An 11,745-nucleotide genomic window follows, 5' to 3' on the forward strand; every position below is an offset into this window, starting at 1 on the left:
GATTTAGTTTTGTCCTCCATCAATGGAAGCCGAGAATTACAACACCAAAATAAATGCCCTTATATGTAAAAAAAAAAAAGTGACTTTCGGAAAAAGCCTTAACAGTGCTTGCACATGGGTCACTACACGGTTGATTGACTCATAACTACGTCACTCCATGCCCTGACTCTGAGCTGATGTAATCTCACCACAGACTTAAGGATGAGTAATTACCACGCCTCCTCTCCCCACCTCTGTTTGCTCTCAGACTGTGATTCAGTCCTCTGCACACCTGTATGATGTCATCACCTGCCATAAAGCAGCAGTATTTATAACCAGAGGCTGAGTATACACACCTGGGTTTACGTCATTATTAGTTTCCAAAACGTTACATCATTGTCTCTTGTTAGAATCTGTTGAGCAGGACGGCTTTACGCCAGACTGAAGTTGCACTATTCCATGCAATCAGAGTGATGCTGTGATTGGTATTACATTTCGTTATGTATCATGTGCTGATGATTTTCCTAACAAACTGGATTAATGGTTTTGTCAAGATGTCTATTTGATTTGTAAATCAACACAAATATAAAACATTTATAATTAAAATGAACTAGTTCATATTACAAAAAAGAACCAAAATTCCAAGTATAAACAGCTACAACTAGCTTTAAAAGATTGCTTTAAGAATTATTATGCAAATATTTGATTATTCATTGGCAATTATTTGGCATTAGCTCTGGATGTTCAGACCACCACAACAGTGCGTCTGGTCTTTATATATATACACAATTCCAAACCTAATTAACTCGGATGTTAGAAATGTAACTAAATGAATGGAACAAAAATTGCTGAAGTAAATGTTATCTTATCCGTGTCTTTTGCTAATGTCTTTCACATGCTCGGCCAACAATCAATAGCTTCATCTTTACCAAAATCCCTATTGTCAATAACTAGATTATGGCTGCTCTGGAGAAACAACTTGGTATTTGTCCCAGTCGATACGCCACGTTTAAGTTTCTTTCTTTATTACGTGACGATGTAGATTCAAATGTTTATGTGAGCAGGCTCAATCAATAATGTTAAACTGCATCTACTTTATCTGAATGTTGATTGCATTCAGGTTGGACTGTAACTTGCAACATTGTAACACTTTCTAACAAAACGATGATGTTACCCCTCCTAGTAAGATTATTATAAATGGAACTACAGTTTCCAAGGGAGTTTCCATTGTTAAAATATTGCTTTTGATTATAGACACATGCAGATCAGACTTGCTGTTTCTATGAAGAACTGAGAGAATATAAAGAAAAAGTCCCTGATAGAAACCCCCTGGCTATTTTAAACTCTTGGTCCAGTTAAATATTACCCCCTTCCATTAATATGTTAAAAAGGGAGCAATCCTATCAAGTACACTGCAGCTGTACATCAGACATGCAGATTTAAATCCTGGCGTGTGAATGCAGGGCCGGTTTTTGGCATAGGCGACATAGGCGGTCACCTAGGGCGCCAGATCTGGGGGGGGGCGCTGCGCTGGCAGCTCTGGGAGGGAAAAAAACATTTTTGACCGTTGGTGCTCATCCTAATTTTCGGCCTTGATGTAACAACATTCATAATTAAGTTAAGGTAACACCCTTTTCACCCCGGTTACACTTTTCATTAGCCCTGTACGATGGGCGCTGTAAGTGATGAAAGTGGGGGATGTTGGCTTATCTGGCTCCCGCAGCTCACAGCCAAAGCGAGTGAGCGTGGGAGCGAGGTACCGGCGCTGTTGTTATTAGAACCTGATGCTAGCTGCGCTAACGGATATAAGAAGTAGATGTTTCTACAACCAAGGTGGAGGAGAGCTCTCCTGTCAGACTGAGAGGCTCAGTGAGGTAAAGGACTCTGAGTGTTTAGATAGTGCACTTATAACTGCAAGTTATCTCAGTGGGTCTCAAACGTTTTGATCACAAATTATGTAAACACATATTTCCAAGGCACTCATTTATAATTATTGGGATAAACAGGTTTGAAATCATTTCAATGTATACTATAGCACAGTAAACCAAAAATATCGTTTAAAACTGGAGAGATAAAAAATGCTAAATTACTAAATAAATGTTAAGATATAAATGAACAACAAAAATAAAACAAGTTACATTTATTTGTTATTGGCTATGGGTTATTGGTTATGTTCACATACTTATTTGATTATTAAAATGTAAACCGATCTTTTTCATATGGGTGTTTAGAGTTGTACCCCCAGATCTAGTCTCTAGTAATTGTGTGCTCAAAGTGCACCAGATTGAAGCATTTTACTTTCAAATGTTCAAACATTTCTTCCCGGGGGGGGGGCATACCCTCGGACCCCCCTAGAGGAGGTGATGTCCACCCCCCAATTCAAACATGTTCATACAATACTGAATACATTTGAAGCCTTTTTGATGTATTTTACCTATGTCAATAAGTTTCTGTTTTTGTAGTGTATTTGTCTTTTGTAGAGATTTTTCATTTATTCTTTATATATTCTATAGGGGGGGGCGCCAGCTAAAATCTCGCCTAGGGCATCAAATTGGCTAGAACCGGCCCTGTGTGAATGGTAGCTGCATCTCTTATCTCCAACCCCACTGCCCCGACATTACGTCACTGCAGTAGCTCATTGTGCTAAATTGAAGTTCCTCAAAACTTTTTTTCTTTTCGACCGTGAGTCAAAAAAGTGGGTGGGTCGAGGACTCTAGGCCGCTGCACGTCTGGTATGCAGGGTGGGACCGCTGGATCACTCCCTCTATTCAGGAATTTGGGAAGTTTCCTTCCATATAAGGAGTTTTTGATGTCAATCGCGATCTAAGAGGAAAGGTGGAGTCAAGGATCGATTAACGAAGCATATAACCAAAGAGTATACAGGAAGAACAAGAGGAGTCATGTGTACTTCCGTTATTGCTGAAATGTACATGTACAAAAACAAGGGATGAGTAGATACATTTAAAAGAAAAACGTTGTTTTAAGGATAGGCGTATACAGTTTGTATTATGGTATTTCTGTAAAATTACATCCCTCGAGTCTGTACAGGCCTTTTTGCTACAGACATTAAGACATTAGGCCTATATGTATTAAAAAACTACATCTGTTAATGTTGCCACAAGAAAGACAAAAGCGACTGAAAACATCAACACACAAAGGTGCACATAAGGGCACTTATCAACAGCCTTGTTGAGTGAATTTAATTATTATTTTTATTCCGATGGATAAAAAGCCTCATACTGCTATCAATGCTAGCAAAAGCAAAAATGCTGAATCCTACACAAACCTAAAATACATTTTCGCGCGCCTGTTTTTTCTCGCTGAACTGCTGGCAGGGAACTATCTTGACTCTCGGATCGACGCTCTTTGGCAGTGACCGTGGGAGCGCTGTAATTGGCGGCTGCAGAAGAGAAAGGAAGTATTTAGTTCACTGCGAGGTCTCATTGGAAGAGAAAGTCGAAGATTATTCAGAGCAGTGTTTATCCTCAAGTAGTTGTCTATTTGTTTTATCCCAAAAGAAAAAATACAACTCTTTGACAATGTCTTTTAACAAGGGTCCAGCCTTCGGATTATCAGCGGAAATAAAAAACAAGGTAGGTGGTCAAATGTTTTATATATTATATAAAGAAAGTTGTATTGAACTTTTCTTCTTTGTGATTCTCGCGAGTATCACCTGTCCTCCATTTTGATATGCGTGTTTAGGTCAGGTATTTTGAGGTGTATGTTAAACCGATTTCAAAATAGACTTTAAAGTGTTTTACAGTATACGCTTACTTTATCATGTCCTTAACATTTAATAAGTACACTTTCCAAATTGTAAATCCATCTTTGAATTTTCTATCTTGAATAGCAAAATATAGATAACTTTTCCCTCCATGCAAAAAACAGATTATGGGCGTTGCCCTCCTTGGCAAAGATGTGTGTCGTTGTGGCAAAATAGTTGACCCTGTTTCCAGCATTTTCTATACCCCGTGCAGCTTGTTGCCCGGCGTTGTGACCCGCATTATCAGATAATGTAATTCATCTGTTAGTCCCAGCTTGAATGTCATTCATCCTTTTTGTTGCCTGTCCCTGCTGCATCTTTTTTTATTGCTTCTTTTAAACTGCAAGAATAGTCTCCTACCCCCCCCCCCCCCCCCCCCCCCCCCTGTGGTAAAATGTCGTGCTGGTTCTTTTGATAACACTTTAAAAAGATGTCAGTGCAGGAAGATGTATTTTTTTTTTAGCCTGCAAAATGAGTCCTTGTGTAGGCTAATATGACACAAAGGAAACAGTCTCCAAAGTGACCTCTCTCTGGTCATTTTGAACTTTTTGAGTGCGTCCTTGATGGGGAAAAGCACCTTGTTTATTTAGACCAGCATGCACACCCGGATCCACTTAAAATACCATGGCTGATGCTGGAGATTACTTTCCTGACAACAGTGTTGTGTATCACACTGAGCAGTATACATTCCTTTTAAAAAAAGAAAGAAAACAGTTGTGTGACTCTGTTTATTCCTCTTTTAATAGCAGCACTGACTTTTATCTTTGCAATAATTTCCTTGCCGGCTTATTCTCCTTAGAGATGGAGATGAATGTTTTGCTCACATGCCAACCAGTAACTCACCTTCAGCTCTTTTTTTTTCTATTATTCTGCATTCCTTGGCTGTGCCCTTGTATGGTAGAGAATAGGTCATGTCCCCTCCTCCAAGTCCTACAGAACAATATGTGCCGGACGTAAAGAAAACACCTACATTTCCTCTGCCTGCTACAGTGATGTCCTTGAAGGGGAGGGTGGGTTTCGGGGGGACAAAAGAGATGCTGATATGAGTGGTATTTCCTGCCATCAGTGACGTATCCTCCTCCGTGAAATCTGAGGCATTTGAAGATTAACACTCTTCTTAGCCCCCCTTTTTTAACTTTATAGATGTATGAAATCATCATCGGCTGCAATAAGCAACAGTCTGAATTCATTCATTCACTGGATCCACACTCAGTTCTGCTTCATTCAGCTCTTTTTTATCCAACCACTATGGGGTAAATTCCTTGTGTTCAGCTTGTCTTTTTAAATTACCTCTAGGACTTTTTGTGGTCAATTAAAACATTTTTTTTTTAAATATGGGGTTAACTGAATGAAGGAAATGTAATTAGAAGACAGACATTCCTTAAGAGTACAACCAGCTGTGAGCCGAGTGTGGCCGGCGTCTTTGTATATGGTAGCTTTAACTCTGCGGTTCAGCTTCTCTTTGCCCTTGGGTCAGAGCAAGATTGTTAGCTGGTTGTTTGGTGTGCACGCACAAAGACAACAAAGTCAACACCTTATCCTTTACTGGGGAGAAGAAGTCTATAACTTTGAGTTTTTCTTTCTTTTCGCTAGTTTTTCACACAACAGACTTCAGTCTTGATAACGTGATCATAATGCTCTTCTTGTGGCCTCTTTCGGAGCCAGCTTTCCTGCACTTATGTCATCCAATAAAATAAAATGAAGCCTGTAAATCAAAGTAGCACCTCAGTGTGACGCCCTCACAAGAAAGTCAATCTTTGTGCCCTGTTAAAGCCCCCTAAAATGCTCACCCCCCTCTCAGCCACTGCCTGTGTGTGTGTGTGTGTGTGTGTGTGTGTGTGTGTGTGTGTGTGTGTGTGTGTGTGTGTGTGTGTGTGTGGTGTGTGTGTGTGTGTGTGTGTGTGTGTGTGTGTGTGTGTGTGTGTGTGTGTGTGTGTGTGTGTGTGTGTGTGTGTGTGTGTGTGTGTGTGTATGTGTGTGTGTGTGTGTGTGTGTGTGTGTGTGTGTGTGTGTGTGTGTGTGTGTGTGTGTGTGTGTGTGTGTGTGTGTGTGTGTGTGTGTGTGTGTGTGTGTGTGTGTGTGTGTGTGTGTGTGTGTGTGTGTGTGTGTGTGTGTGTGTGTGTGTGTGTGTGTGTGTGTGTGTGTGTGTGTGTGTGTGTGTGTGTGTGTGTGTGTGTGTGTGTGTGTGTGTGTGTGTGTGTGTGTGTGTGTGTGTGTGTCAAAGTCAAAATAAGAGCTGACCGTGAAACTTTATCAATGCAGTCATGATCACATTTTGAGAACAACAACAATCTGTGTATTTATGTTTTTTTTTAAAGTAAGTGGTGTGTGGGAGGTCACTGGGGACAGGAAGATATAATTTTTCACCTGGTAACAAAGAAGGAGTCAAACTCTATGAATGCATTGACTGTTTAACAAATCACCTAACTGCAATTAGTCTGGCACACGTGACCTTTGACCTCTCTGCCAAACCAGATCGCACAGAAGTATGACGCTCAGAAAGAGGAGGAGCTGAGGGTCTGGATCGAAGACCAAACCGGCTGTACCATCGGGCCCGACTTCCAGAAAGGCCTGAAGAATGGAGTCATTCTGTGCACGTAAGAGAACATTCCAGATGTTCTGTTTTTATCTTGTTCAGTGCTTTGAAACACTTTAATAACTCCCCTTTTTCCCCTTCCAGCCTTATGAACAAACTGAGCCCAGGCTCTGTGAAAAAGGTCAACCAGTCAGCACTGAACTGGCATCAGGTGAGTTGGAGGACGACACACACACTTTTTAACCAATTAAGGGTGCGGCAGAATGAATGGCTTTTGGTAGCTCTTCTTTGAGGCTGTTTTGTTGTCCCTTTTTTTTTTTTTTTTTTTTTTCTACGAGGGAAGTGGCAGTTTCTTTTGCTGCTTAGAGCTGTTTCTGAAACTGGTTTCTAATACTGACGTGCAGACAGTCACAGTTAAAACACTCCCTTATTCAAGTACGGCTGAATAGCAAAACAGTTTTTCACAACTTCAGGACTTGTTCATATAAATAAGAAATATAAATGACAACAGACCTTATATTTGTTTGTTGTGATTTTAGCTGGAGAACCTGACGAACTTCAGCAGAGCCACCACAGCGTTCGGCCTGAAGCCACATGATCTCTTCGAAGCCAACGACCTGTTTGAAAACGGCAACATGACACAGGTCCAGTCGACGCTGCTCGCTCTCGCTAGCATGGTGAGTGACCAGAATCTGTGGTGGGAGTAAAGTTTTCTTAGAATAGTTTTATACTATCATGGTGAAAGATCGGATTTAGTTTATTTACCATCACAGCTAATTACTGCTTTTTTTTTCACAGGCCAAGACCAAGGGCTGCCATTCGAACACGGACATTGGGGTGAAGTACTCTGACAAGCAGGAGAGGAAGTTTGATGAGGAGAAGATGAAGGCAGGACAGTGTGTCATTGGACTACAGGTACATATATTTTTTTCAGTTAAGAATTAGATCTGAACCTATCTTTTACTGAGCAAACAAGAAGATACGTGTAAACAAATCCTAAAATCTCCAAACCTATCGCATCCCTTTATTTAGACTTCTCAATTATTTCTTCTTTCATATAAATCAATCCCCCCTTTTTATGTTTATGTTGGTACAGTTTTAACAGTCAAAGTCAAGGCTGTGGCAAGCTAAATAATCAAATGTGACGAGATAAAACATTGCCAATAAAAGTATAACATTGAACTTGATGAAATATTACTCCATGGTTTGATATCTTTGGCTGTATCGCCAGAGGTGAGTGCCCTGCCAGCCGAGCTCACTATTTCATCGAAACTATTGCATCACCAGCCGTGTCATGATCTCATGTCAAGCTTGGCATACTTCAGTATAAATCCTTCATTTTTCTCAATGCCTCTGTTTTGTCCTTGTCACAGTTGACAAGATATATGTCAGGTAGAGATGAGGGCTACTCACTGTACACAGTGAGGGAACCTGCAGTACGACTTGCTGTTTACAACAAGCTGAGTTCTGAGTATCATTTCTGACAGCTGACTGAAACTTGAAATGTTTGCCTAGTGTCATGACAAGATAAACATCACTCACATCCTTGTTGATATTATGCAACATTGAGCCACTGTGTTCTTGCACCATTGCAGAAAGTCTAAATATTTACTGTGGCTTCTGTCTTTTAGATGGGGACCAACAAATGTGCCAGTCAAGCAGGTATGAACGCATATGGCACCCGGAGGCACCTCTATGACCCCAAAGCTCAGATCCAGCCCCCCATGGACAACACAACCATCAGCCTGCAGATGGGAACCAACAAGGGCGCCAGCCAGGTACTGCAACACGTTCCAACCTCTCATGAAGTCTTGATTATAGGACGCCAGTGGAAATGAGCCTCAGGGCATCACATGTTCTCCCACTGCTGTGAACTAGTGTCATGTTTATTCTTGTAGAAACTTCTGGTTTGAAGACTGGATCTGTTCGCCAAATCATTAAATAAATACAAATCTCACAAAAAGTAGGATATATCGGGCCTGATATTGCGTATTAGAGCCGATAATACAAAACTAAATAGCTTTCATAGACATTTTAGTGAAAATGTTAATGTTAGAAAAATAGTTTCAAGCATAAAATGCCAAAGGGACAAGTCTACAATGCATTTTTCTCCTTGTGTTTTATTTGGAGCATAAGCATCCCTAAGCCCTTGTTTAAAAAAAAAAAGAAAAAGCACTATCTTTGTAATGAATATATTGAATCCTTTGATTGATCCGGGTTATGTCAAAATGCTTTATGAAAGCCAATGAATGTTTTAAGGTTATTTGTGGTGTACTTCACAAAAAATTTAAATAACATAAGAGATGTTAACAATAGTGAACTATGAAATATTAAATCATACAGGAAATGAACTTCTTTTGAATAACATAAACGTATAATTGGGACCATTGGCCATGAGAAGTAGGTCAATTTGGAATCTGCTGAAAGAAAACTGTCATTGAAAAATGTTTTTTACATGTGATACTTATTTTCTCTGTCCCCCGTCTCCACTGCAGGCTGGGATGACGGCTCCGGGGACACGGCGGGCCATCTACGATCAGAAGATGGGCACGGACAAGTGTGACAACAGCACCATGTCCCTGCAGATGGGCTACAGCCAGGGAGCCAACCAGAGCGGCCAGAACTTTGGCCTGGGCCGACAGATCTATGATGCCAAGTACTGTTCTAAAGCCGTAGAGGTCCCAGACGAGCAAAACGGAGCTGTCGGCGCCCGCGAACACATCCCAGAATTACAAGATGAGGGTTACCAAGGTTACCAGGAAGAAGAGCCGGTGTGCCAAGAAGATGGGACGGATTACTAGGAAGGAAGGAAGGGAAAGAGATTGTCCAAAGGACGCATAAACCCTCAAGTCTCACAGGATGTTGAACCTTTTTCTTTGGTCAGATCCTTTTTAGTATTGTATGGAATTGTTTTCGTACCCCTATTTGTGCGAGAACCAATGTTACACATCTCATGTTGGACTGTATTTCTGTGATTTTTGTATTTAAAGTGACCACAAAAGTCAATCTCTTTGGCTTGGCTAGTTTTCTATCCCAGGGATTTTTTTATGTGCCAAAGCCCTTCTTTTTCTCAGTGTTTTTTGCTGAGCTATTGATTACATTAAGGGAGATTCCAAGGCTTTAGTAAGGGCAACTAAAAACTGAAACTAAAAGTGAAACGTTAGAGTTTGTTTTTTAACCTTTGTTAAGTATGTAAAACATGTTTTTGATCAAACACCCATGGCTGTGTTAATCTGTAACACTCCATCTTCTGTACAAAGAACCATGATTCCTGTGAATGTTAATGTGTTTGTACTTCAGCATCGTCTTTTCCCCCTCAGTATTGTTATTTGACAAACAGAAGTGAAAATGTTCGGTTACCGAGACCAATGAGGGAACAATAGTCTTAGCTTTTTATAAAGTGTCATTTCTCTCATTCATTTCCCTTTTTTCTCATAAGTGAAAGAAATATTTCCTTTGTTTGCATAACCAGTCCAACTGGAGTAAAGCTTGTTTTCTTTGGATAAAACATGGAGGGGGAGTGGATACAATAACACAAGTGACGTTTTTAACATTCCGAGCAAAAATACTGGATTCTTTTGTGTCAGTAAAGTTAAAGGGTTGAAATGCAAAGCAATCATATGACTATATTTGGTCATTTAAGATTATTATTTATGCATATTTGAATGGGGGTTGTTTTGTACCTTGACTCTGAGCATCATTTGGTATGTGCCTCATTTATTTCCTTTTGTATTGAGAAGTATGTTTTTGTGAAGACTGTAATAAAGATGTGTATTCATTACTATGTGTTGCATTGTCTGGCGCATAGGATGAGGTTTGTACACTTTGCAGTAGTTTAGCATTGTTTTGGTCTTTGCTATATAAGATCACACGCAAAAGGTCAGTTGCTGCATGGAAACATTTATCTCATTTTGAAAAATGATGAAGTGAAACACAAGCTCTTAGTGCAGTCCACAAGTTACTTCCTTATGAAAGGGACTTAAAAAAGATTTTAAAGGATTGATTAAAAAGAAAGAAGCAGGGATTCCCCCACACACTCTGTCTCGTGGTATCCAGGCATATATGGTTTTGGTTTTCATTGGTTAGGTTGGATTAGAAAGAACACTTGAAAAATCCATCTTGTATAATTTGTATTGAGGTAGAAGTAGTCAGTATATCTGAATACCTTGGCAAAAGTAAAACCAGAGCTACATACCAATAGAGGAATTGAGAAAATCCTGTATGTATTTTTGGGATATAGTGAACTCACTCTTTAAGTTCCTATAAGACCTAACATTTAAAAAGCCTAGTTCTGTGTGATTTACCAAGTTAAATGTGAAGATGCAGGGATCAATCCTTTAATATTGCAAGGCAAAACATATTTAAAAAAAAAAACATTTAATAAGGTTAATGTAGCAATCAGGTAAAAATAAATGTTTACATGATTGCTACAGTGTTTAAGGAGTTTTTCATTTTCTAAAAAGCCAACATATAATCCACACTCTAAGTTCGAATACAGGTTTTAGACAAATGTGGTAAAAGTACAATCTTTATATCAGATGTGGGGGTTTTTCTCAGAATTGAAAAACCAATACCAATACAATGGTTAAAATACTCTATTGCAACTAAGTAAAAGTACAAAAGAATCCTGCCAGGGCAGCTTTGAACTTCCCCCTCTGTCCATTCTAGAAAACATAATTTTGAAACATCAAGAAGCCAGGGGTCAAGTATCCTTATTATACAATCTGTTTGCAAATGAATGTAAAGAATCCTCAAACAATATCTTGCAGGCCTGGGAATTGGACTTAAAGGTCCCATGTCATGCTTTTCTGGTTATTACCCATCCCCTTGTGTGTTATGTAGCTTGTTATGCATGTAAACGGTCTGCAGAGTCATAAACCCTCAAAGTACACCCTGTAGCGAGTAAAACTCTAACACAGAGAAGACCTGTCTATGCTGCCCCAGAACGCCTCGTTGGAGACCAATCCGCAGACTTCTCCGCCTAAGACGACGGGACGCGGCGAGGCTGTGAGTCTGTGTGTGAGCACACACACAAACCCAGCCAAGCTGCGTGTGTGTGTGTGTGTGTGCTCGGGCTGGTTTCGGGCTGGGTTTCGCTGTGTCTCGCTGTCTCGCAGATGGCCACTGGGCTCACAGGGAGGGGGGGGGGGCAGGAGCTCCAACAAGCCGTTTAGGACAGAGAGTGAATACACATACTATACAGAGATGCTGTATGAGAAACCAATGTGAGTTTGGAAAATTGCACAATATAAATCTATTTTAGTATACCTCAACAATGGAATTATGATCAGTAGAAATGGCCATGACATGGGACCTTTAAAACAAATTATAACACAGGAGGAATGGTCAAAGGCTTGCTCCGTGGCTCAAACTCAAACAACGAACACACACTCCAAATTACTACAGTATAAATGGCTAACCAGACAGTACATTACTCCGGCTAGGTTGCACCACTTTAATCCTAATA

At 40.1% G+C, this 11,745-nt stretch overlaps 1 protein-coding gene across 1 annotated transcript; it reads left to right on the forward strand.

The window, feature by feature from the left end:
• The first annotated feature begins 3,405 nt into the window (after positions 1 to 3,405).
• Positions 3,406 to 10,059, forward strand: cnn2 (calponin 2). Its single transcript, XM_034137506.1, has 7 exons — positions 3,406 to 3,572; positions 6,218 to 6,339; positions 6,423 to 6,489; positions 6,818 to 6,955; positions 7,077 to 7,193; positions 7,910 to 8,056; positions 8,774 to 10,059. Exons 1-7 carry the CDS (start codon positions 3,519 to 3,521, stop codon positions 9,077 to 9,079), a joined length of 951 nt encoding a protein of 316 aa, XP_033993397.1. The 5' UTR covers positions 3,406 to 3,518; the 3' UTR covers positions 9,080 to 10,059.
• Positions 10,060 to 11,745: the final 1,686 nt, after the last annotated feature.

This window comes from Trematomus bernacchii, unplaced genomic scaffold, assembly GCF_902827165.1.
Source record: "Trematomus bernacchii unplaced genomic scaffold, fTreBer1.1, whole genome shotgun sequence".
NCBI classification, from domain to species: Eukaryota; Metazoa; Chordata; class Actinopteri; order Perciformes; family Nototheniidae; genus Trematomus; species Trematomus bernacchii.

What these genes read in the sequence shown, in the direction of transcription:
- cnn2 (XM_034137506.1), top strand. Translation starts at nt 3,519, where the DNA reads ATGTCTTTTAACAAGGGTCCAGCCTTCGGATTATCAGCGGAAATAAAA. An exon ending in AATGGAGTCATTCTGTGCAC is followed by an intron (nt 6,340 to 6,422) that starts GTAAGAGAACAT and finishes TTCCCCTTCCAG; the next exon opens with CCTTATGAACAAACTGAGCC. An exon ending in CAGCACTGAACTGGCATCAG is followed by an intron (nt 6,490 to 6,817) that starts GTGAGTTGGAGG and finishes TTGTGATTTTAG; the next exon opens with CTGGAGAACCTGACGAACTT.